A 27,687-nucleotide genomic window follows, 5' to 3' on the forward strand; every position below is an offset into this window, starting at 1 on the left:
CTTGGCGACCTCGCCAAGCGAGCAGATCTTAATGTGTATGGCCACCTTTAGGGTCCCACATTTCCATGGCAGTGCTATAATTGGATGATGAAAAGGAAATGGACTGGAGACCAACAAGCTGGTCATGTCTCATAGATATATTAATATTAGCAGTTATTGCACAATGTTATAATAATGATGCAATTTTTGCTCTGCTAGTCTTTCAGTAATAAACAAGTAGCTATAGTTTCCCTTTAATCTTCTCTCTGCCTCTCAATGCACTGTGTTTGTGCTTATCCCCATCTCTTCCCTATACAGTCATTCATCCTGCTGTCAGACTCTGGCTGGAACATTCCCCCTCTGTCTCCGTAACTCGGCTGAATGGCAAGAGAGCTCACACTGAGATGTTGGGCTGCCAGCTGCTCGTTCGGGACTGCATTCATCTACCTTCTCTGTTGGCGAGATATTAGGTTGGAAAGTTTCTCTTTCTGGGCACTGCTACTTCATTGTGTGTGTGCGGATATACTGGAACATGTTAACTGTTTGTGTATATGTAAAATGCAGAATTCAATATGTGAGCTGGTGGAACCAGTAGATCCCTAACCTCCAAGCCCCCTAGTAATGTCCCCTTTAAGTCACCAACATAACTGAACCCGACTGCTGCTGGAGAGTCAACAGAGAATGTAAATAATTGGTTTCTGGACTATTGTTTCATTTGTTACCCTATGAGATTAAACATTTAGTCATGGTTCCTGTTTGTTTATAAGAACAGTTGGATGAAAAATTGCTGTATCAGCTATTACACGACAACTCCAAGAGGAGCTAGGACAGAAATAAGGGTACATACCAAATCTCACCCTATTTTAGTTTCAGGTTGTACTTTTAGGACTATCTCCCTCTAACTGGACTTCAGACTACTATTACTACTGGCCCAACTAGCCTTCAGACTACTATTACTACTGGCCCAACTAGCCTTCAGACTACTATTACTACTGGCCTAACTGGCCTTCAGACTACTATTACTACTGGCCCAACTGGCCTTCAGACTACTATTACTACTGGCCCAACTGGCCTTCAGACTACTATTACTACTGGCCCAACTGGCCTTCAGACTACTATTACTACTGGCCCAACTGGCCTTCAGACTACTATTACTACTGGCCCAACTGGCCTTCAGACTACTATTACTACTGGCCCAACTGGCCTTCAGACTACTATTACTACTGGCCCAACTGGCCTTCAGACTACTATTACTACTGGCCCAACTGGCCTTCAGACTACTATTACTACTGGCCCAACTGGCCTTCAGACTACTATTACTACTGACCCAACTGGCCTTCAGACTACTATTACTACTGGCCCAACTGGCCTTCAGACTACTATTACTACTGGCCCAACTGGCCTTCAGACTACTATTGCTACTGGCCCAACTGGCCTTCAGACTACTATTGCTTCTGTCTCCAAGAGGTCTCCCCTTTTACATTTTGGTCATTTTTAAGCCCATGTCTCACCCCCCAGGCCCACAGTGTGGAAACCATGGTCTTAAAAATAACCAAAATGTAAAAGTTCGAGACCTCATGGAGACAGTAACAATGCTTCCAACTGAAGAAGACCACTAAATGCTACCTAGTGGTTTTTTGCTAGGGATTACAATACCTTGGCAAACTTTCTACCTTCCCCTCAATAGGAAGTACAGAGATCCATGACCACAAAGAAGAAGAAGAAAGAACAACCCTCAGGAGTTTATTTAAATCACTGCTAATATTCCAAGCACCCTAATCAATCAACCCACTGAGGTTGTGGGACGTGTAGTTCAATACAAAAGGAGTCTGGCTTTGGCTTGTGCTACAGGGATTACATATATTCTTCAAATGCTCTTTCCTACTTTTGATCTTTTGCTCCTTATCCGGTGCCAATGGTAGTTAACCGCAGTGTTGCTTGGAATTTGGCACAGGCGTTTGATTGGAAGGATGATGATCCTGGAAAGAATGAAACGTCCCCCTCTGCCAGCTACCATCCAGCAACACCTGTCAGTCCCATTTGGCAGCTCGGAACATCACGGCGCCATGATTGTGCTATTGGGCTCAAAGGCTAATGATACATCTGCTAACGGACTCAGCAGCTGATAGGGAAAAGCAAAAACTTTGTTAGGATTGTGTCACCATTGCCCAAGAACTAGGTCTAGGCTTCTTTCCCTTAGTCTGGCTTAGAGCATATAATGCAAATCTCCTTTGTTTGCACAGTTAATCAGAAGTTTAATCAATTTTAGTAATTATAGCAGGGCTGCCACTTTCAAGTATTTAACTCTCTTTTGGGGATATTTTAGTCCTATAAAGGATTTGAGATAATAATCAATTTACTCTCAGGGTTTCTGAAGTTAATAGAATTTCCCCACATCTACGCTTCAAGCAATGAGCTCTGCATATAAATGTATGGGACAAATGTATCGGGCAGGGTCTGCAGCAATCTAGGATCAGTGCCTTGCAGGCACCCAGGAGTTCATTTTCTATGCAGAAATCTCTCCAATCAGAAGCCTTTCTTCATAGCGTATCCTCCCTCCATCCTTCAGACAAAAGCAGCATTTAACCGGACAGTCTAAGCCCCCAAGCCTTGCTCTATAGCAGGGGTCACCAACCTTTCTTACTTGTGAGCCACAGTCAAATTTAAAAAGACTTGGAGAGCAACACAAGCACCATAAAAGTTCATGGAGGAGCCAAATAAGGGCTAAGATTGGCTATTAGGGGCCTCTATGCACCCTATCAGCTTACAGGGGCTTTATTTGGTAGGAAATCTTGTTTTTATTCAACCAAAACTTGCCCCCAAGTCAGGAATTCAAAAATAACTCCCTGGTTTGGGGGCACTGGGAGCAACATCCAAGGGGTTGGGGAGCAACATGTTGCCCCCCTAGCCACTGGTTGGGGATCACTGGTCTATAGTCTATAAGATTATTGTTTGGACAAATCCAGTTATTCTAATACTCCTGGCCAATTAATTAGGGAAAGCATTTGCTCAGTGCTAAGACACCAAACTGATATGGTAATACAGATGTAAGAAATGTATATTTTGGGGGGGGTGGTTTGAAAATTATGCTTTTCATGTTGCTCTGTTCTGTGCCTGCCCTGGGGATAGTTGTACGTGGTAACTAGGTGAGACAGGAGGGCTTGGGGGAAAGATAGGGGGAGAGAGATCGTAAGCAGGTCTAAACACCTTTACTAAAGAAAGGGAAATCCCTAGAACAGGGGAATAATAAAGTATCATTTTCTTGATATTTCTATTAGACAAATACAAAGGGTCTTACTGTGAATTTGAAGACAAGATATTGAAACCAAGTTCCTTTATACATTCATCTTGTTCATTAAATAATGTGCTTTTTTATTTTACAGTCGCTCCTTTTTATCTTCTAATTGTGCAAGGAGGCATAAGGCTATTGAGCGCCAATGTAATGTTCCCAGATAACAGGACATATTAAGTGAACAAAAGCCTCCTAATCTACATGGAACTCTCAGCCCGGGAACTAATAAAGAGCCCCAGTAGAACTCCATTACGGCTGATTAGTTCCGTACATCGCACGTCTCCCTACCCTGCTGATAAGTCTTTTACATACAGTCCTATAATGATCCACTGGGGGGTTAATGTAAACATTGCTAAAGGTATAATAAAGGGGAAAATGTTTGATAAACAAAGGCCGTGAGTGATATGAGGCGTGGTGTGAATGGAAACATTGCCATAGGTGTAAGTAGGAATATCTGACTTAGGGTTAATGATTGTCAACAAATCCCATTCATATCAGTTGAGAGGCCAAGGGGCCCGGCGGTACCTGACCAGTGAGTCAGACCATACACAGGGGCTGTGAAAAGTGAACAGTAGGTTTTTATTCTCTTTTCTTCTTATTTATACATATTTATGAATCTGACAGCAGGGAGGTTTCTAGGCTTTTTGGCAGACCCTCGGCAATAAAATCGCAGAGCTGTGCAAGAGAAGCTGCGCTCCCTGTACATTCCCTGCAGTCGGTTGCCCGTAAAACCACTTTAATCAAAGGTACTCGCGCTCCTTGCACTTGGTTATAGTCGCATTCAGGGCCGCTCAGTCCTTTCTGCCTTCCGTTCTGAACCAAGTGCTGCTGTCCCTATTGACCAAGGGGAGTTCCCTTGGCACCCAGCATCAATAGGCGCTGTAGGTGCAGCACAATTGTGTCAAGTGCATTGTCCAACTACGCTGAAATTCTGTGGGAAAAAAAATTGGGCTTGAAATTTCATTCACTTACTGAACTTAAGGACGTACAGATGTCCACACATCTACACCTGATTATTTAGGCACAGGTCTACTGCGCATATAGATACTGGCTCTTCTGAGGATCTTGAAGCTACATGTACCACCAGCTTGAATGCAAGGGGTGGCTTTGGACACAAGCATATCTAGTGAAGGACAAAAATTTGTGCAAATACTGTGCCCAATGTTGTGCAAGCACAACTGTGGTTGTGGTCATATATGAGCCCCCCAGTTCCACCAGGTTCCATCAGGTTCTTGGCAGTTTTTTCAAATTTAGTATGACAGAGGTCAAAAATAGTTTTATTTATGAACTAAATACAAAGTACTAGATACGAGGCTGAATATTCCGAGCTCAGACTTTAAGGAACTCCAACTCCCAGAATGCCTGAGTTTAAATATTAGATTGGCCTACAATAGAACCATGTTGTGGGTGAAAGTGATGAGGAAACAATAGCATAAAGTTAATTTTAAAACTAGCATACTGACTTAAACATGTCAGATTCACTTTAAAAGGGCCAACAGGGCATCCTTAGTAATAATAGGCCCCTAGGAAAGCCAGTGAGTGTCAGTTACAGCTGTCAGGCTGAGATAATGACAAGTGCAGGCTGCTATCCTTGGTGCTGAACCGCACAACTGTCTGACAGCATGAGGTCTCAGATATAATTGCTCTATAAAGAACTATACAAATGATATATATTGTTGTTTATGCAATAGACATATATGGTTCTGTGTGCATGTGGTTATGTGAGTAGAAGAATTTAGGGTGAAGACAAGGGTGAGAAGGGCTAAAATCAGCATATAACACATTTTTGCTGGAGATGTAGATCCAGGGCAGGGAGGAATACAGTGTATACCATCACAACATTATAAGCACTGGGCTGTTAATGGGATTATGGGAATTGCTGTGTCCAAGGCTATTGTGATACTAATATCTACAGTTAGTATTAGTGGTTGTATATATAGTTTATGTATGTGAGTGTATAGATTGGTAGGTGTGGGTTGGGTGTGCTGGGTTTACTTGGATGGGTTGAACTTGATGGACACTGGTCTTTTTTCAACCCTATGTAACTATGTAACTATAACTATGTGTAGGGTATAGGGTCAGTGTCCCTGTTTAAATATAGAAATGATAGAAAAGAATATAGTTTTCCCAGAGTGCCATGTCTTTGCAGGACATTAGAGTAATCTGGTACCCGGGCAGATCCAGGGTGAGTAGGAAGCAAAACAGGATTAGGGTAATCACCCAGAAAGCACCTTGATTTGCCTATTCTTTAACACCCACCCCCCAATGTCAAAATACGTACTGTAGCTAATGGTGCCTGCAAAGTGTCAATGTGGAGCTTAGTAAATGAATCCACAGATCTTTCTACTTTCGGATGAGAGTTAAGAGCAAAGAGCACATTCTGGGTCCCCATAGCAACCCAGAATTTCTAGCCACAGTTCTCCAGGAAAGTAAATAAATCAAAAGCACAATAAAGTAACAGGAAAATTAGATTACGCGACCTCAGCACTATAGCATTTTTATGGGGCCCCATAAAAGCAAACACTTTAGAAAATTCCATATAAAAGTGCGTTGGGCTATGTGCCCAGCAGTGTTTTAACTTGCGAGCGCCGTCCATTCCACAGCACTGGGCTCTCATGGGTCTTATTGTTCTGTATCATTTAAGGATAATGCCATAATGGGTGATTTTCCTTAGGTCATGAGAACCTCAGGGCAGTTGCTAAGGCAGAACGGTGGGAAATTGCCTTCTATAGAGCAAGGTCAACAATAACCATCAATCAAGAATGCCTGTGGCTGGATGTTCTTTACAAAATATATATATATATGTGTGTGTGTGTCACCAGTATGACCCAACAAGGGTGGCCTATGGGCTCACAAGTAGTGATGGGCGAAATGTTTCGCCAGGCATGGATTTATGGCGAATTCCCATGTTTCGCAAAACAGATGAAAAAAATTGGCGCAGGCATCAAAAGAATTGTTGCGCGTCAACATAAATAGTCGCGGTGGCAAAATAAATAGTCGCGCCAAAAGAATAGTCGCGGTGTCAAAATAAATAGTCGCGGTGGCAAAATAAATAGTCGCGCTGAAACAATAGTTGCGCATCAAAAGAATAGTCGCGGCATCAAAATAAATAGTTGCAGCGTCAAAATAAATAGTTGCGGCGTCAAAATAAATAGTTGCGGTGTCAAAATAAATAGTCACAATGTCAAAATTAATAGTCGCGCGTCAAAAGAATGGTCGCGGTGTCAAAATAAATAGTCGCAGCGTCAAAATTAATAGTCGCGCATCAAAAGAATAGTCACGCGTCAAAATAAATAGTTGCAGCGTCAAAATAAATAGTTGCAGCGTCAAAATAAATAGTCGCGCGTCAAAATAAATAGTCGCAGCATAAAAAAAAATAGTTGGGCGTCAAAAGAATAGCCGCGGACGACAAATTTTGTACACGCGACATTTTCGCCGTTCAGCAAATTTTTAGCTGTTTCGCGAATCTTTTAAAACATTTGCAAATTTTTCGACGAAGCGAAACAGGACAGATTCGCTCATCGCTACTCACAAGCCATGTTGTCAGGCATGTTGTCCCACTGCAACTGACCAGCAAGAGCTTCGCCACCAACTCATTGAAGACACACGTCCATCTAGTTCAAACTGTTGCAGAAATAATTTCTCCTTGTGTCTTCAACAGTTGAACATGAAAGTAATAGCTACTTAACACAATCGACACAAGCCATTTATCTATATGCTGTGCCGTAGGTATATATGAATCCCATGCAACGATGATCAGGCAAACTGAATATGATAATATGCGCAGTCAGACACTCACAGGCATTTGTCATTCTACGCGCACTTCTGAGAACGTGAGGATCATTTTGACAAGAGACAACTTACAATTCCCTAGGAAAGAAGTTTTATAGCAATTTGTAATTCATGACTTTACATTTAGAACCTGCAACCTGTGTTTTTTGAGGCCACGCAGGGAAGAAAGTTGACCAAGGACATGTCCCAAAGTGGCCAGTGTGGCCCAGTATAGAGACTGCAAGTTTATGAGAGTACGAATACACAGGGGTTGATGGTTTAGCGGTTGACGAGTTTTTTGGTTCTTATTGGGGAATATGGTGGTTCCTGATGCCAGGTAATAACCAGTTCAGGGCGTGAAGGATTGAGAAGGGAGGATTGAGAAGAACTGTGTGGAGGACTGCCAGGCTAATACACTATGAAACTAGTAGACTGCTCAATTGGATTCATTAAGTTATAATGAGTTAATGATCTTTATTTCATGGGCAAACAAAGCATTTATTATTATTCTTTTAATATATTATTATTTTAATATATTTTGCATATTTACCTTAGTGTATATTACAGATATGGGATCCCTTATCCAGAAACCCGTTATCCAGAAATCTCCAAATTACGGAAAGCCGGTCTCCCATAGACTCCATTTTAATCAAATAATTCAGAATTTCAAAACCGATTTCCTTTATCTCTGTTGTAATAAAACAGTACCTTGTAATTGATCCCAACTAAGATATAATTACCCCTTATTGGGGGCAGAACAGCCCTATTGGGTTTATTTAATGGTTAAATGATTCCCTTTTCTCTGTAATAATAAAACAGTACCTGTACTTGATCCCAACTAAGATATAATTACCCCTTATTGGGGGCAGAACAGCCCTATTGGGTTTATTTAATGGTTAAATGATTCCCTTTTCTCTGTAATAATAAAACAGTACCTGTACTTGATCCCAACTAAGATATAATTACCCCTTATTGGGGGCAGAACAGTCCTATTGGGTTTATTTAATGGTTAAATGATTCCCTTTTCTCTGTAATAATAAAACAGTACCTGTACTTGATCCCAACTAAGATATAATTACCCCTTATTGGGGGCAGAACACTCCTATTGGGTTTATTTAATGGTTAAATGATTCCCTTTTCTCTGTAATAATAAAACAGTACCTGTACTTGATCCCAACTAAGATATAAATAATCCTTATTGGATGCAAAACAATCCTATTGGATTTAATGAACGTTTTATTGATTTTTAGCAGACTTAAGGTAGGAGATCCAAATTACTGAAAGACCCCTTATCTGGAATACCCTTGGTCCCGAGCATTCTGGATAACGGGTCCCATTCCTGTACTAAAGATATGCCAAAGAGTTCTATGTGCTGATTTGCTGTCACCAGTTTGATCGTTGGTTAAGAGGGAAGATCTGCTTAGAGACCTTGGTCACTGCTTGGTCCAAAATTGTGCTTAGGGTCTGTCTTCTCCCCTCTTGAGAATCATTTGCAATGTGCCAGGCTAATGATCCCCAACCGGTGGCTTGTGAACAACATGTTGCTCACCACCCCTTTGATGTTCCCAGTGGTCTAAAAGCAGGGGTCCATTTTCAAATTTCTGACTTGGGGGCAAGTTTTGGAAGCACAGACACAGTTTTACTCCAAGCAGAGCCTCCTGCAAACTAGCAGGCCACATGGGGCTATCAAATCGCCAATTGCAGTCCTTATTTGGCCCCCAAAGAACTTCTTTCATGCTTGTGTAGCTCACCAACACTTCCTACATCTGAGTAAGGGTCACGAGTAAAAAAGGTTGAAGAACCATGAACCTACCTCTACCTTCAAAGGTGGAAGAAGCTAAAGGGTTTCCTGCAGCCTGTGCCAAAAAGGCGCAGGGGACTTGTGTCTCAGAAGCAAATGTTCTTTTGAATAAGAGTGCCAGAAGTGACAAAATCCAAGGACAAAAGATTTTCAGCACAACTGCATTCAAGTAGTGTTAAAGTGCAAACTCCATTGCACTTATTTTAAAGCATTGGCTGCAATTGCATCAGGCACATCATCCTCTCACGATGATACATTGTTGGGATTATGGGGAAATGTGTGGCACTGTGGGTAAGAAACATGGCAAAACTCCACTTTGTATGCATTATTATTTGTTAATTTTTCAAAGTACTGTTTAAACCAAGACCATATCAGGATCTGTACATCCTAGTAGACAGGTTTAGTTTACAGGGCCAGAATTAAGAGTAGGGAACCTCTTGCCACAAGCAAAGGTTGAGGGAGATACTTTGGGGGTGGGATGATATAATTCGCAATGCCCATTTTGCAGCCTTCCTACTGTTGTTGAAGGACTTAAGGTTGGACATCTCTGTTGTATATACTGATGATATCTAGCAGTTGCTACAGCCCATTAATATGTCCTTGATACCTGTCAATGGTCCATATCAATGTCCTGTTTGTGACTAGGAACCTATTGGCTGAATGGATATTTTCCCAGGGTAGAAGAAGTGCAGCTCTCCCTGCCCTACTCTTACAGCAGCCAACATGGATTGCAAAGCACATTCATAAATACCCAAGTGGATTATCTTCTAATGCTCTTCCAAGTTCTGTAAGCTAAGCACGATCCCTGGAACAGAAATCTTATTGCAATACCCCCTTCTGCCTCTCCCTGGGCTAATCAATCTGAATATGAATCAGTCAGTGAGCGAAAGCTGCAGTTTTTTTAAACCAGTGGACGTGAAACCATTACATTCCTAGATCGGCAGAACTACTCATTCAACCAGATGCAGATGGTGCAACTTGCTGGAGCGCAGATAAGGCAAATACCTGCTTATCAGCAACAGAACATGGAATCTTCAGAGAAGCCCAATTATTCATTTCAGAAGTGCTTCCCTTTCAAGAGGTTCGGAGCACGTTATTTCAAATGAGTTTTTGAACATGATACCCTTAGTTAGATCTAATAAGATGGAATGTACTTGCCCTTGAGTATATTATAGAAAGTACATATGTTTGGATAATCAGGTGGCTGCTGTCTATTTGATGGTAGTTCCGGATAATATTCATAACAATAATAAGCCCGCTAGATACATATTATATTACAACATTCACAATTGACACTGGGATTTAACTACATTTTCTTAAGCAACTCAGCCTGTGTACAAGAGGTTCAACAGTTAATGATATAACTTAAATAAAGTTTAGAAATCCCTAAAATATAACACATCACTTCACAGCTCAACAAGCAGATGTAACGATGAGTGGTGTCACTCCATCTAACAGGTCTGCAACCAGAGTAGGAAGCAGGAGCACTTGCCCAAGGTGAATTATGACTTCCAATAAAATGTCTTCTACTGCATTTGTGTCCTTCAAGAATACTCCCCTATTGTCCAACATGTGCTACTGGGTGCTACACCTCATGGATTCTCTTGTACCTGGCTCAACAGCAGAGATTTCTACCCTAACCAAAGCTTATTGGCCTGGCTCTGCCAACCACATACTCACAGCAATAGAATAGGAGGTCCAACACTTTTTCCTACTTCTATCTATAGTGCTCCATTCTTTGGAATCTTAGTAAAGCATAACTCATTCATACAGTGGCAAAAAGCAGTAGGAATAGCAGACACAGAAGTGTAACTCTCTTATTTAGCCATGGAGAGTGAATATAATTCATTATCTAAGAGGAAGAAGAATCCTCGATTTCTTGGGTTCTCTTCCCCCCGAGTTATTTCTCAATATTAATGGCTCAATAAATGGGTTACGTACCCATCAACGCAATGTTGTGTCAATTGCTTTTTAATCCAACTAGACGAAACATAAAGCTTCTATTTATATGAACCCTATCATCTCATCAAAATATAAGAGTCCTCGTTGTGGACAGTCAACTCTCTTTATGTGGCTTAATAAATGGGTTACACAGGATTCAGAACAATTTTGAGGCATTCTCTTCCTACGCCCTACTTCCTACTTCTTTTTGCTCCAACTGAATTTAACATAAGGCTTCTACCTCAATGAAATAGCTACCAAGTTAATAGAACTCCCTTCAATGAAGTTCATACCCAGTATTTGAAAGCAGCAGTCAATTCCCTTGAAAAATAATTTTTAACCCTACATTCTGACCCAAAGATCAATGTTTTTCTGTAAAAGCTTCAAAATTCCTTTACTTTAATGGATATTCACCTAAAAAAAAAAAGGAAAGCTCTGAGGAAGGTTGGTTCATCGCTAGTGACCACCAGTAACAGGTTAAAGACAAACCATCACACAGCAAAAGCCGAGATGATGTTTATGGATTCTGCTCATCAGCATTTCATGCCTTTAATATCGTTCTAACCTCTGCGTTGTTGAAAGAACACTTGCTTTACTTGATCTAAATTATTTCGTTATGCTGGTCTTGAATCTATGATGTTCAAAAGAGACTTTCAAGGTGACGACCTAGAAATAAGTTCTAAGCTGTCTGTGATGTGACTTGTTCAGAGCTTAGTGACACAAGTATGGCACTTCCATGCAGCAATCAAAAATAAACTGTGAAGGCAGCAGAAGGGTCTCAGTTAGAGAAGAAGAGGCACAAGAAGTGGTGTCCCTCTTGTAAACCTTCAAATGTTGTTGAACAACAGCTGCCGGACACAGTCAAGGAGATGTTCTTTTTTAGGACAGTACTGTTCAGTTTAGGTAGAATGTAGAGTGTTGTACTGTGTTAGCCATTGTTTAAAACAAGAGAATGTAGAGTAAAGGTCCCCATACATGGGCAGATCTGCTTGCTTGGCAATGGCACCAAGCGAACAGATCTTCTCCCGATATCACCACCTACGGCCGGGCGATATCGGGAGAATCCAGGATAATTTGATTGTTTGGCCCTGAGGCCAAGTATAATGATGGGCATAGGAAAAGTCGGTCCGGGGACCGCATGAACGAGCCGATGCGGCCCCCAATCCGACTAGATTTTCTAACCTGCCTGTTCGAGATCTGGCCAATTTCAGGCCAGATATCGGTTGGGCAGGCCCTTCGGTAGTGCCCATACACGGGCCAATTAGCTGCCGAATCGGTCTAAGTGACGGATATCGGCAGCTAGAATTGGCCCCTGTAAGGGGACCTTAATTGAAACCTTTAACTGGCTAAAGTTGGGATACACAGGCTGATTGTCTGCCAGGCACCATGATGGAATCATATGAGGGGACTTACATGCTATACATAGTATGGCTGCCTATCAATTTTTTGATCATTTGGGCAAAAAGCTGGAATGACTGGAAGAGAAGAAAGGGAGGAGGAGATGCCTCTTCTCATCCACCATGCAATGGGCAGATGAAATTTTAAAAACTGTCTGATTCCCGAATCTACCAATAGTCGTGGTACACGGATATCCCCTAGGATAAGTAGGCATCCACACATATACAGAAAATCTGTGCATGTATGATCAGCATTACTTATAACTGCTTAGATCTTTTCTTCAGGCATGGTGCAAACCTTGCCTGAAGAAGAGACATAAGCAGCACTTAAGTCTTGCATTTTCAAGTCTAAAACATAATAAACCCCGCTCTGACCCTGGACTTAGAGATTGAGAATGAAAAAAAATCACCAACCTCATCCACATTTTCAAAAGCGTTGATGACATCATATGGTAAACAGGATAGCAGGTCAATGACAAACCAAGTCTTCAAATAGTTCATGCGGATTAACTTTGGGTCCGATATCACCTCCCCCGCAGGTCCAACAAAAGTGGTATGGAAGTTGAGGACAATGTCCACCAAAAAGATGACATCCACAATACTATCCACGACAAGCCACGCAACGTTATTCTGCTTGGTCTTGAAGGAGACGTTGTAAGGAACTAATATAGCCGTGTAGAAAGTTAAAATTAAAATGACCCAGTCCCAGGTGGTCTTAAAAACACAATAATGCAAAATGATATGTGGTGGGGTCTTGGGAGCCTCTTGCTTGTATTGTGGAAGAATTTCGGAACCGAGCTGCAGCACCTAAAGAACCCAAAATACAGTGATGTTAAATCCTGGTAGGTATCAACTTAACATGACTTAATCGGGGTGCTTATATTGTAAAGTCAAAGTTATGACTATGAAGATTTTCATTCATCCAGATCATGGTATATCTAGTATAAATAAATCTAAAGCAACTGGACTTGTTTGGTAATCATTGAACCATTGATACCAGTCAGTTGAACTGAAGAAGCTGCTCGGATGAGTAGTGAAACGTCTTCAATGATTACTTAACAAGTCCAGTTGCTTTAGATTATGTATACTAGATAAAGTGAAAGTTATATTCAATACACCATTATTATTATACATCTATTATACATGTGAAATAATATACAGGTATGGGATCCGTTATCCAAAAATCCGTTATCCAAAAAAGCTCCAAATTACAGGAAGGCCATCTCCCATAGACTTCATATTAGAGGTCACCAAGGAGGTTCCTTGTCTATAATAAAAGGCATAAGGCCACATAATGAGTAGTGATGAGCGATTTTTTTTCACCAGGCATGGATTTGCAGTGAATTTCCGCATTTCGCCGTTGGCGAATTGTTTCTCAAAACTTCCGTGAAAATTTGCAGCGGAAAAATTTGTCGTGCAGAAATTTTTTGTCACGCGTCAAGTTGGTCGCAAAAATAGCCACAAAAATAGGGCACGGGTGCGTCAAAAAGCGCGGGCGACAAAAAATATATGTGGGTGACAAAAAAATAGATGCGGGCAACAAAAAAGACATGGGAGACAAAAAAATCGTGCAACAAATGTGATTCGCAAATTTTTCACCGTTTCGCCAATTTTCTTACCGTTTTGCGAATTTTATGGCGGAGCGAAACGGGACAGATTAGCTCATCACTAATAATGAATTGTCTTCTAATGCATATATTGTGTAAAGTATGGGGGTTCATTAATTTCCCAAAAATACATAGTTTGGTTAATTATGTGACTAATTATTACCGATGACATCAATAAGCACAATTTACAAGGATATAATAAGGGGACCAAGAAGTTCAGGTCAATTTCAAGGTGATGGCCAAGGTACTAGACTATATAGGTTTAACACAGGCTTTATTTCATTAGTAAAATAGGTTTTACTCAAGCTAAATGAAAAGCATAGAAAAAAACAAGAGAAATATGTAAAAGGAAATGAATGAATCTGTGGCTTCTGTGGTTTATTACTTCATTCATTAGTTCATGTATTTCAGATCTGAAGACTCTCTGTTGGAAGCCTTTAACCGAGATACCTGCAAACGCTAATGGAGCATCGTTGCCTCAGGGAATGCAGTAGAATGTTCTAATCCACTAATTGGATTGGAAGACTATGAGAGTTTTGCACAGTTTACAATGTTATTATGTGTATTAGAAGAAGGCACCAAGGAACTTCCTCCGGGGAGTTGCTTGACCATTTACAAATCCCAGTGTCACACAAGGGTAAACAAAAAAGAATGAATGTGCCCTTTACTATGAAATGTAAGGACAGGGGATAGACTGTAAAAATGCCCACTAATTGCCATTGTAGGTGCCCTTTTATGGAAGCCAATTGCCCATTCATCAATGTCAATTAGAAGCAGCCTATGGTAGGTAGCGGAGTGCTGAGTGGATGGGTCCAATTTTGCTCCCTTTAGGGCATTTGTGCCCGTGTAATTTGTATAAGAGCCTAAGATCTGCCTCAGCCAATATCAAATGCACCGAATCCGCTCTCTGGTATATTCCCCAGGCAGAAATTCATTCAACTCCAGGCTTGGCTCTAGATCTGTAACATTAACACTTAGGTCCCCGAGTATGGTGTGCTATGAATTCAGGTAAACTGGGAGGGCAAGTTATGAAACATCTCCCCATATATGGAATAGAATGTTGGGCTGTAACTGTGGGATTATGGGTATTGTAATGCCCTTTATATGAGATCTGCCCATCCTGCAGCTATCATCTGTTGTTGCACTGCAGCTTCCAGGCTGTCTGGGAATGCTGGGAAGTATAGTTTAGTAACAGTTAAAAAGATATCAATTGCTTCTAAATAAATGGGTTAATTCGACTTAAGTTGGTTATACACTATAAGATCTGCTAGTTTGGTGAGGGCGCCTAACCAGTGGATCTTATCCATCTATGCCCACCTAGGGCCAATTGAATGATAATCATGGGAATAGGAGCTATTGGAGCAAGGACTACATCACCGAGCTGATGATGCAACTGAAAAATCAAACCCACCTGATTGACGTCTGCCCAATTTTTGCCCAGAAATCAATTGGGTAGGCCTGTCAGAGGGCCCCATACATGGGCAGATAAGCTGCTGAATCGGTCTGAGGGACCTGAATTGGCAGCTCAATTTGCCCTTGTATGGCCACCTTTAGACCTGCCTGACATATCTGATACCTGATACGAGCCAAGCTAACCCATTATAATGTGACACCATGACTGCTTTAACGGAGAAGGACAGCTACTGATGCGGTTTCTTCCCAATAGATTGGCCACAATAGGGCAAGTGAGAATGCTATATTTATTCTGTAGAATGCTTTCCCATATCCAAGTAAACAGCTCTAGAAGCTCTCTGTGTCTGTTTAAGAAAGCAGCTGCCATTTTAGCTTGGTCTGACCCCCTAGTACATTGGTGCCCAGCAGCAGTGCCCCCCTAGTACATTGGTGCCAAGAGCAGTGCCCCCCTAGTACATTGGTGCCCAGCAGCAGTGCCCCCCAGTACATTGGTGCCAAGAGCAGTGCCCCCCTAGTACATTGGTGCCAAGAGCAGTGCCCCCCAGTACATTGGTGCCCAGCAGCAGTGCCCCCCTAGTACATTGGTGCCAAGAGCAGTGCCCCCCTAGTACATTGGTGCCCAGCAGCAGTGCCCCCATAAGTCAGTGTGCCCCGTGGCCCCCCCTAATACATTGGTGCCCAGCAGCATTTTACTCTTCGGCGGCTTCAGCAGCATCTTCCCCTCACGCGCGCCGCCTCTGCACTTCTGCCTACACGCGACCGCACACAGGCCCTTTTATAACGTTGCGCCCCGTGCGTACTGACGTCACCCGTACACACGGGGTGCAACCAATGACAGGGCCCGGATTTTTTTTTTAAAGTAAATATTGCGGCCCTGCCTACGGCACACCAGGCAACATCTCGCGGCACACTAGTGTGCCGCGGAACAGCGGTTGAAAAACGCTGCTCTAGAAAGCTAAATGAAGGGGGCTACAGACTCAAGGCTGTCGTGAAATTAAATTCCAAACATCTCTTGAAAGAAGTGGAGTCCATCCAGAATGCCACTAAATCAATAAAATGATAAATGACTGTGTAACTGTATTAATCCTAAACAACTATTTGCCCGAATGTGGCCTTTACGTGCGGCTCCCATGCTGGAATTCTGGGCTAATGCAAAGCGTGCAATGACAGGACCATGCAGGGTGAGCTTGGGCCTCAGTAATAAACAGGGTGCAGGTAGTGAATCACGACGGCTGACAAATCCCATGGAAAAAAAATGGACTAATCAATTATGCTGCCTGTTGTTTCTGCTGTTAAGTCGCGTATCCTTGCAACATCTACACGACTCATTGAGATCTTCAATAAGGTGAGCACTTTACAGACATGCTTTTATCTCAGCAATTGCCCGTCCAAGTGTGGATGAGGAGGGCGCATCCTTGAATACAAATGCTTTGTAGTCACTCAGTTAAACAAGGGAAGCGAGAGAAGGAATATAAACTCCCAGCGCGGCGGAACCAAACGGCTCAGGGATTAGCTCCGGCTCCTCCAGCAGCCATGCCATGTGGGTACAACTGCACAGGGCCACATCTTAGCGGAGAGGGCAGATAAATTAGATTATACAGGTATCGGACACTTATCCAGAAACCCATTATCCAGAAAGTTCCGAATTACAGACTCCATTGTTGTCAAATAATTCACATTTTTTCCTTTTTCTTTGTAATAATAAAACAGTATCTTGTACTTGATCCCAACTAAGATATAATTACCCCTTATTGGGGGCAGAACAGCCCTATTTTCTGTTTATTTAATGGTTAAATGATTCCTTTTTCTCTGTAATAATAAAACAGTACCTGTACTTGATCCCAACTAAGATATAATTACCCCTTATTGGGGGCAGAACAGCCCTATTTTCTGTTTATTTAATGGTTAAATGATTCCTTTTTCTCTGTAATAATAAAACAGTACCTGTACTTGATCCCAACTAAGATATAATTACCCCTTATTGGGGCAGAACAGCCCTATTGGGTTTATTTCATGGTTAAATGATTCCCTTTTCTCTGTAATAATAAAACAGTACCTGTACTTGATCCCAACTAAGATATAATTACCCCTTATTGGGGGCAGAACAGCCCTATTGGGTTTATTTAATGGTTAAATGATTCCCTTTTCTCTGTAATAATAAAACAGTACCTGTACTTGATCCCAACTAAGATATAATTACCCCTTATTGGGGGCAGAACAGCCCTATTGGGTTTATTTAATGGTTAAATGATTCCCTTTTCTCTGTAATAATAAAACAGTACCTGTACTTGATCCCAACTAAGATATAATTACCCCTTATTGGGGCAGAACAGCCCTATTGGGTTTATTTCATGGTTAAATGATTCCCTTTTCTCTGTAATAATAAAACAGTACCTGTACTTGATCCCAACTAAGATATAATTACCCCTTATTGGGGGCAGAACAGCCCTATTGGGTTTATTTCATGGTTAAATGATTCCCTTTTCTCTGTAATAATAAAACAGTACCTGTACTTGATCCCAACTAAGATATAATTAATCCTAACTGGAGGCAAAATAATCCTATTGGGTTTAATTAGTGTTTAAATAATTTTTTAGTAGACTCAAGGTAGGAGATCTAAATTACAGAAAGACCCCTTATCTGGAAAACCCCAGGTCCCCAGCATTTGAAGTCCTAGATCATTAATACTATAGAGATGCTCAACCCTTTGGCTGTTTTAATAAGTTTAATATATAAAATATGGAATTTCTAGCCATATTCATTTGAAGCTTTAGTTCTCCTTTAAACAGATGACCAGCAAATGCTACCGGCTGATGGGTTGCTATTAACAATTAGACCAGTTATTACTATAACTCTCACACAGCCCACCACAAACTAACATCAAAGAACATGGTCAATGCTTGCCAATAGCAACCAATCAGCAGTTAGCTTTTACTGGTCTAATTCAGCCAGAACAAGCAAAGATCTGATTGGTCGTTCTATACAACTGAGTGGGTCAAGGAATACTGTACCTCGGCCAGCCTTGAGTGTTTATGAACATTCTCTCCTTTGTGTACGGTGGGAGCGAGCTGTTGCAGTACCCCCCTGCTGCTTGTAAGGGCTCTCGTCAAGCGTGCAAGTTTTCCCCAGCCTTGAAAGACAAAATGGAGATCACCGATATCAATGTTTGTCCAATCAGAACACAATACTTTCACATTCACTTTTAGAGTGCAAGCTCTTTTGGGCAGGGTCCTCTTTGCCTCTTGTATGGGCTATTGGCTAAATCTGTATTTTCAATGTATTTACCCATTTATTGAACATTGTACTGCCCTGCGGAATATGTTGGTGCTTTATAAATAAATGATAATAATAATACTTTATGTGACAAAACCATATACAAGTATGGGACCTGTTATCTGGAAACCCTTTATCCAAATTAAGGGAAGGCCATCTCCTATAGACTGAATATTGGAATTTTTAAAAGTGATTTCTTTTCTTTTTCTTTGTAATAATAAAACAGTACCTTGTACAGGTATCAGACCCCTAATCTGGAAACCTATTATCCAGAAAGTTCCGAATTACGGAAAGGTCATCTCCCATAGACTCAATTTTAATCAAATAACTCACCAAATATAATTAATCCTTATTGGAGCCAAAACAATCCTATTGGGTTTAATTAATGTTCAAATACTTTATTTAGTAGACTTAAGGTAGGAGATCTGAATTATGGAAAGACCATGGCTGGAGTTTTCCAAACTCAAATTTTTGAGATTTATCAGTTGAATAAATATGTTTAAAAAAAAATAAAAAATCGGCAACTAAAACCTGGCAAGTTCCTCCTATAGAAGTTTTTCTTTTCAATGTTCAAGCTATTATATAACTCAAGTGTTTTCAAGTTACAATATAAAAAATGAATAGAACAATGTGATTTTTGCAGCAATCTTTTTTCTTTTTTTTTTTCAAATTAATATGATCAAGTTTTTTTAAGCATTTCTATTCTTTCCCCAAAATGCTAGCTGTCGAGAAAAGAAATTGCAATCATGAAATCACTCGAGTTTAATCACGGTTGTTTTTTCCTGATGGAGCTTATGAAGAAACTTTGAATAAATCTGCCGCCCCATCTATACTTTGGCAAGGTTTTGGGGGACAGTTCATAAATAAAAATGATCTAAAGGTCTATTGCGCATAATAGATTGGGTGGAGCTTTGTAGGCAGGCACAAGATGGCTAAATGTATAGGATAAAATTACAGGTATGGGATCCCTTATCCAGAAAGTTCAGAATTACAGAAAGGCCATCTCCCATAGACTACATTATTAGCAAATAACTCTATTTTTTAGAAATGATTTCCTTTTTCGCTGTAATAATAAAACAGTACCTGTACTTGATCCCAACTAAGATATAATTACCCCTTATTGGGGGCAGAACAGCCCTATTGGGTTTATTTAATGGTTAAATGATTCCCTTTTCTCTGTAATAATAAAACAGTACCTGTACTTGATCCCAACTAAGATATAATTACCCCTTATTGGGGGCAAAACAGCCCTATTGGGTTTATTTAATGGTTAAATGATTCCCTTTTCTCTGTAATAATAAAACAGTACCTGTACTTGATCCCAACTAAGATATAATTACCCCTTATTGGGGCAGAACAGCCCTATTGGGTTTATTTAATGGTTAAATGATTCCCTTTTCTCTGTAATAATAAAACAGTACCTGTACTTGATCCCAACTAAGATATAATTACCCCTTATTGGGGGCAGAACAGCCCTATTGGGTTTATTTCATGGTTAAATGATTCCCTTTTCTCTGTAATAATAAAACAGTACCTGTACTTGATCCCAACTAAGATATAATTACCCCTTATTGGGGGCAGAACAGCCCTATTGGGTTTATTTCATGGTTAAATGATTCCCTTTTCTCTGTAATAATAAAACAGTACCCGTACTTGATCCCAACTAAGATATAATTACCCCTTATTGGGGGCAGAACATGCCTATTGGGTTTATTCAATATTTCACAATGCTTTCTGCAGAATTAAGGTATGGAGATCCAAATTACGGAAAGATCCCAGGAAAACCCCAGGTCCTGAGCATTCTGGATAACAGGTCCCATACATGTATATTATATGATCACATTTTTTAAAAAATTTGTTGGTGTTAACTAGTTGCTTAATAAAATGTATTAGCTAAAAGAATTCTTCTTATAACCAGCTCGTCTATGGGGGACCCTCTCAGCCAATAGATCATTGGATACTCCTCTAGCGAAGGGGAAACAGCAACTATTGTACATTTTGCTCCAAGCCAGGGATATATATTAATTGATAAAGTGTTTTCCACACAACTGCAACCCTGACCTTACATCCCCCCCCCAACCATTCTCTGCTTTCCCAATACCTATTCTGTTTCCAATCTACGTAAAATAATGGGATAATGCAGCCATCTCGGTTTCATCCTTTGTCAGACCCGTGATTTATTTTTTCTTAACAAAGTAGATGAATTCTCGCACAGACAGAGGGCTTTAACTGGCCGTCTGTAACATGCAATTATCTCTCTAAAATAAACCTGTATTTGATTAACTCCATTAGAGACGCTATGTCTTTTTTTAGCCTCACTCGCAGCAAACAAAATAAAGGAGAATTGCTCTCCAAATCCACTCTCGCTGAGCACCTCTCTCTCAGAATCTCATTAGGACGACAGATAAAAGGCTTCAAATGGTTTTACAAATGGAGTCCAGGTCACAGAATGGAAGAAGACGGACTCGCTGGAATAAAACGACTCTGATTTTCGTTTTGGAAATGTGTCTGTGTCACAAAAACGCAGAATGAAGCTCACTCTTTTCTTAAATTTAATCTGCTGTAATTTGCCTGGTACAATTAATACAATGTCAGTTTATATCAGGCTCAATCAACCTGCAGCCTTGAGTTACAACTCCAAATCCTTAGCCGCTCGGGGAGAGCTGGAGGGGGTGCAGTCTATCCACAGTTAGAAGAACTCTTCCACGCCAGGATAAATGGCATTTTCAATACAAAGCTGATATGATAATGCCATGAACAACCCTCTATCTCCGTTACCTACCGTAAGTCCAGGGCAGGTAAAGCTGGACTACTTTCCCTTAGCCTTTCTATCTCAGCAACTGAGCATAATTCACCATGGAAGACCCTTAAGGACCTTTAGTTGTAATTTTTCCCAAGGGGCATGTAGTGCACAATTTATGTTGGTCAATGTCTCCTTTCACGTCAGTATAAGAATTAGTGGTGCAGATGCTTTCAGCACATTGATCTGGTTCAAGGAGAGCTACATTGATCTGATTTCATGTGTTGCATGCCTTCCCAACAAAAAGGCAAAATGATCCACAGAGATTCATCAAGGGGACTGTCTGACCCATTTTCCCATTAGAAAGGAATGAATTTGTCCGTGTAAAGGTGGCCATACACGGGCTGATTGTAGCTGCCAATATCGGTCCCTTGGACCAATTCGGCAGCTTATCGGGCCATGTAGGGGCAGGAACGAGGGGCATGCCCGACCGATATCTGGCCTCAAATTGGCCAGATATCAATCGGGCAGGCTAAAAGATTTAGTCGGATTGGGGACCTCAACGGCTCATTGATGCGGCCCCCGAACCGACTGCTCCACTGCCGCCATCATAATTCGATCGTTTGGCCACAGAGCCAAACGATCGAATTAGCCTACATGTTCCCCGATATTGCCCACCAGATATCGGGTGAAGATCCGCTCGCTTTGTGACCTCGTTAAGCGAGTGGATATTCACGTGTATGGGCACCTTAAGGCTTAACTTACAGCAGATATTTTAAGTTGCCTTCAGAAGAGTGGTTGAAAGGACTGATAAACATCTTTTTTTCAGCTATAATCTCTATATTAACTTAGGACAACACAGTTAGCTTGGATTGTATGACAAAATGGCACAAACCACCATGTTTTTTTGCCTGCATTTGGTAGCACATTTAAACACGCAAGTTGAAAAGCTGTAGAGACACAATGGAGCCCAGTACTTGTGCATCCTTTAGTCCTCTAGCACTTGCTTCTAGGGTCATATGTGAACTACTAACACCTACAAAATCCCTAACATGAATGAGACATTTAAAGATACACTAAAATTGCCTTACGTAACTGTGGTGAGTTCAGATGTATACCCAGTGATGTCAGCAATGCCCCTTTGGCCAAGCCTCCTAATGACTTCATAATGGGTGATTAATTATAACTGGGGTGAGATAAGAGGCAGTGTAAAGGTGGCCATACACGGGCCTATTGTAGCTGCCGATATTGGTCCCAACTCGGCAGCTTATCAGCACGTGTAGGGGCACTAACGACGGGCCTGCCCGACCGATATCTGGCCTGAAATTGGGCAGATATCGATCGGGCAGGTTAAAAGATTTAGTCCGATCGGGGACCACATTGGCTCTTTCATACGGTCCCCAACCGACTGCGCCCATTTCCGCTGTTATAATTCGATTGTTTGGCCCCAGGGCCAAATGACCGAATTAGCCTACATTTGCCTGATATCACCCACCCGTAGGTGGGGATATCAGGAGAAGATCCGCTCGCTTGGCGTGTATGACCACCTTAAGAAGGAGAAGATTGACTGAAAGAGTCAGAATGTTGAGCCAGTAGCATCTGTATAAAGCTAAGGAAGCCCACTGATTTTTCCCATTATGTTAGCAGAAAGCAAAGACATCTCATTTACAATTAAAAATATACAATTAAAAAGGTTATGGAAAGGAATGACTTAAGGATGAAGTTGTCAGTCTCTGAGTAATGTGGTTTCTGATTTGGGAACCTACTAACTGGCATAAGCTTATCAGAACCAACATATTAAATCCCTGCTAGTTCCATAATGTATGTATATATAAAGGTTGCGATATATAACAGAGTATGATATAACTGCACATTTCCTTGTAGGAAATGCAGAAAGAACATTTATAGAATAATATCACAACCCCAGCACTTACCCTTTGTTGAATCATCCTCAATGGGCTGTTTAAAGGCTGTGATGTCACTGAAAGTGCAAAGAAATAACACAACTTTGTCCTGTTCATTACGGATGGGAGCAATCTTCACAAAGAACCACACAGGTGTCCCTGGAAAGAGGAATGAATGCATTATGAGCTGAGGCGGGACCTGAGTGGACATACCTGCTCTTTAAAGGTGGACTCCTTTTCTGAGTCTATCGAAACAGAGAAAGTATTCTTCTACTAGTAAAAACAATGGGTAATGTAGTTGACTCCACTGTACTATATACTGCACTGTACCACTGATTTCAAATACAAATAAGAGCATTTGATTTTAATAATACAGCACCCATAGTGGTTCCTTTTTCTCCCACTGCTCGTGTCAGATATACTGGGATAGAGTTCCCTGATTTAACCCTGCCACTGTTTTTCAGCAGCCAAAAATGTTTGCTCTTTAAGGCTACAATTTTTTTGCTATTGTTATTTTTCATTATTTATCTTACTATGCAGGCCCTCTCCTATTCATATTCCAGTTTCTCATTCAAACCATTGCCTGGTTGCTAGGATAAATGGGACCCAAGCCACCAGATAGCTGCTAGTATACCAAACTGGAAAGCTGCTGAAGAAGAAGCTAAATAACTAAAAAAAACCATAAAAAATAGAAAATGGAGACCAATTGCAAAATGGTCGTTTAATGAAATCAGGATAAAATATATAGACCCCCTGGAGGCGGAGCAAAGTAGTGCACAAGGTGGAACACAAAAGCCACATTGATTGCTCTATGAAGCTGAGACACTTGTTTAAAATCATTGGTTTTGTTTTATTCCAAATAAAGACAGGAGAGACCAGGCACAACCAACAAGAAGTGTAATTTAAACCCTAGATCAGTTTTACAACGTCCTAGGTCTTCTAGGCATCTCAGCAATAGAACTATATGCATTAAAACATCTTTATGGAGAGGGTGCCTTGAGAGCCAACATCCCACACTGATTGCTTCTCCCAGCGGCTCTGTGTTTATTTGGATATAAAAAGATTGGCAAGTACAGAAGCCTCTCTACCACTGGAACCTAACGAGCAGAGGTGATTTGGCAAGTCACCATCCAAACAGAAATTGCTGTTTAATGACCACGGCAGCACTGAAAAGGAAAACTCGGCGTAACAATGCGATTACGGCCTGTGTATCCATCCGCTGGAACCAGGAAAACAAGGACAGATTAAACATCAACACCGATAGGCACTTAACCGATCTCATTGTACATTAAACTGAGAAGTACTCAACTGTTCTTCTTGTACATTAAAATTTCAAAGGAGTTCATTTCGTAATTCTCAAATGTCTGCCGAACTTTGTCGATGGTTTCTTTGTCCGTCAGCTCCCCGTACATAAAACTGGAAGAAAACAGAAAAACAGAAGCTCATTTCATTGTGTGTTGATGAGGTGTCCCCTATATTTCAGCCTGCCCTACCTTTACTGATCAGTTATCTCAATAAAAAGAATTAGGGTGAAGACACACCGAGCAACTAGTAGCAGCTACTTTTTATGGCTACTAAATGCCAGAAAATCCCCTGCCTCTCTTAAAACACACATAGAGACATTATCTGTAAATGATCAGCATTGTCTGTTTTAGTAACCACGACAATTAGCTGCTACTAGTAGCTCCATGTGTCTTCACCCTTAGAGAACTCAACCTTTTGTTTGTTTTGGTACCAGGCAGATTTGCCTGTTAGGCCAGTGATTCCCAAATTAGTGGGGCTCAGAGGGTCTCAGCCTGAAGGCCAGTTAAAAGAAGAAATATAGGATAAATGGAAAAAACCTCTAATCTTGTAGGCAGTTATAAATAATATATGTTGCTGGTGTCATTGTGGTCCAAAAATTAATATTATCTGCAAAAATGGGCTTTAGATCCTCTCATGTCCCTGTCCGTGTTTCAAATGAGGGTTGGGTGTGTCCTAACAGTTCCTGCCAGAAGCACAATAGGAGGGAAATAGCCAATCACAGCCAAAGACAGGCTTCAGTTCCCTATCAGGTCAGCCTAGCTGCTGATTGGTTCCTATCCTACAGTGCAGTATGCTGAGTGCCGCCGGCCCCCCTGCACAGCCTGGTAAAAAAGGCAGCAATAAGTAGAACAGAAGGGTGGGACTAGTGGGGTTTTTAGAGAACTTTTCATTAAACCATCCCCAAACTCTTTTTTAAATCACATTCCTTCTATGTTTAGATGAATACAATTCATTGGCACAATATGGTTTTTCCCATAGTATGTCCCCTGTAAAGTGAGATTCAGGGAGAATACTTATTGGCTCCTATATCTGGAGAATATTTATATCTATATTTTCCTATATCTGAACCTTTTCTATGAGCTATGGGGGGCCCTGACCAAAGGTTGGATCTTCAAGAGGGACTTGAACTGAAAAGGTTTGACAACTACGGTTGCAGAAGGTCAATAATAGCAAATGAAACAAATTCCAGCTGCACAATGGTAACTTGAGTGGGTACAAATGTGATTTTTGTACTCCAAAATCACAAGAACAACATTTCAGGCCACCTGGGGTCATTTCTCAAATGATAATATACATTTATTGGGGCTCACTTATAAACACTCGGTTATTTTGCACCTGGGCTATATCCAGTAGCAACCAATCAGTGATTAGATTTTTTTACAGTCAGCTGCCGGTAGAACAGAGAAAGCAAATATTTGATTGGTTGCCATGGGATACTGCCCAGGTACACATTTGTCCAGCCTTTATAAATGACTGTCATTGAGCCTACTAAATATCATAAGGACAGAAAGTAAATGAAATGAGCAATCACAATAATCTGGTACCCACAAAGCCCTTGAAAGTATGTATAAGATGTAGAACAATCTAGAATACCTGCATGTGCTGCTTTTTTGCATAACTTCTGCTCGATGGTATCCCGAGAGCTTGCAGAATCCATCATTGCTGTAGACAATGGGCCAATCCACTATCTGGGCATTACCCAAAACAAAGTTAGTATCTGTTCAAAACAAAAAATAAAAAAGGTGATTTGCTGGCTTAATGTTGCAACAAACACTGATGGAACTCAACGTTAGGGTTGTCCTTGTTGGTCAATTGGTTTTGTTTTGGTGAAAAATAAGAAGGTCACCCTTTGGTATCCTAGCAATTTATTGGGCAACTGTGTAGTGTGTAAGTAGGCCAAAACTTAAAGAGAAGTTTATATCTTTGGCCTAGTGTTGGAGTGTGTTTGGATCACTATTTATTCACTCTTTGGGTCTTCCTGTAGCTGTAAATTGTTTGGTACTGAGAATTAGACTTTCCTGTTTGGGATCCTCTCTGCTGCTTATGCAAAAAGACACAATATTTTAGGAGTTAAGGCAGGGGTCCCCAACCTTTCTTACCCGTGAGCCACAGTCAAATGTAAAAAGACTTGGGGAGTAACACAAGCACCATAAAAGTTCATGGAGGAGCCAAATAAGGGCTAAGATTGGCTATTAGGGGCCTCTATGCACCCTATCAGCTTACAGGGGGCTTTATTTGGTAGGAAATCTTGTTTTTATTCAACCAAAACTTGCCCCCAAGTCAGGAATTCAAAAATAACTCCCTGGTTTGGGGGCACTGAGAGCAACACCCAAGGGGTTGGGGAGCAACATTTTGCCCCTGAGCCACTGGTTGGGGATCACTGAGTTAAGGTCTTCCAGATACAAAATATACTGCCTTATTAGTTCAAATGTAGTGTACGCTGTCCTGCCATGTATGATTTCTGACCGGTACCATATGACTGGCCATATACAGTACAACCAACTTTCTATTGTTCTCTTCATTCAGGTCAGAATAATTGGAACAGTAGAAAGTCAATTTTCCAACTTGTCCATTCTACAAATTGGCCGATACCCAAGGTACCCAACATACGTGTATTGAAAACCACCCAAACCTGTTTCATGCAATTCTATCAGTACATGTATATCCATCTAAAGGGACGTAGGATTGGTATTGCTTTTTCAATTAAGAGCAAAACAGAAGTTCTACAATATGCTGCAACCGTAATGGATTTGTGGCACACTCAGAAAAATGATTTATGCTCTACACAGCCGCTGCGGAGAAATGCATTAGAGAAGAAAGAAATGATCTAAAGGAAGGGATTATGGGTTGAAACGATATCCTGCACCACTTGATCCTACTGCATAAATGAGGGATACACATGAAAAGTTCCAAAAAGACTAAAATAACTTGGGAAATATGGCTACCATCAGCCTGCTGGGGTAATATTAAAAAAATGATTGAAATCAGAATCTCTGAAAACCTCTGTCCTATGAGAAACAGGGGGTCAGTGCTACTCTTATCTGCTTGGGAATAAAGTAGCAATCACTTAGATTGTAAGCTCTACGGGGCAGGGACCTCCTTCCTACTGTGTCTCATACCACATGGCACTTACTCCCTGTGTATTTATACTTATTTATTGTATTTATTATAACACTTGTCCTCCCTGTGTGTAATTGTGTATATTGTAAGATTGTACAGCGCTGCATACCCTTGTGGAACTTTATAAATAAAGTTATACAGGTA

The 27,687-nt window shown here is 41.0% G+C and overlaps 1 protein-coding gene across 1 annotated transcript in view; it reads right to left on the reverse strand.

Annotated features, from left to right (window-relative positions):
* The window catches only part of kcnh1 (potassium voltage-gated channel subfamily H member 1), a 209,006-nt gene that overhangs the window by 150,418 nt on the left and 30,901 nt on the right, over nt 1–27,687 (reverse strand). The window contains exons 3-7 of the mRNA XM_031902899.1: nt 26,017–26,140; nt 24,428–24,534; nt 23,149–23,277; nt 18,213–18,331; nt 12,596–12,988 (exon numbers count right to left, since the gene is read on the reverse strand). Coding sequence (XP_031758759.1) covers nt 12,596–12,988; nt 18,213–18,331; nt 23,149–23,277; nt 24,428–24,534; nt 26,017–26,140 — 872 coding nt within the window. The remainder of the gene's footprint in view (nt 1–12,595; nt 12,989–18,212; nt 18,332–23,148; nt 23,278–24,427; nt 24,535–26,016; nt 26,141–27,687) is intronic.

Source organism: Xenopus tropicalis, chromosome 5 (genome assembly GCF_000004195.4).
Source record: "Xenopus tropicalis strain Nigerian chromosome 5, UCB_Xtro_10.0, whole genome shotgun sequence".
NCBI lineage: Eukaryota > Metazoa > Chordata > Amphibia > Anura > Pipidae > Xenopus > Xenopus tropicalis.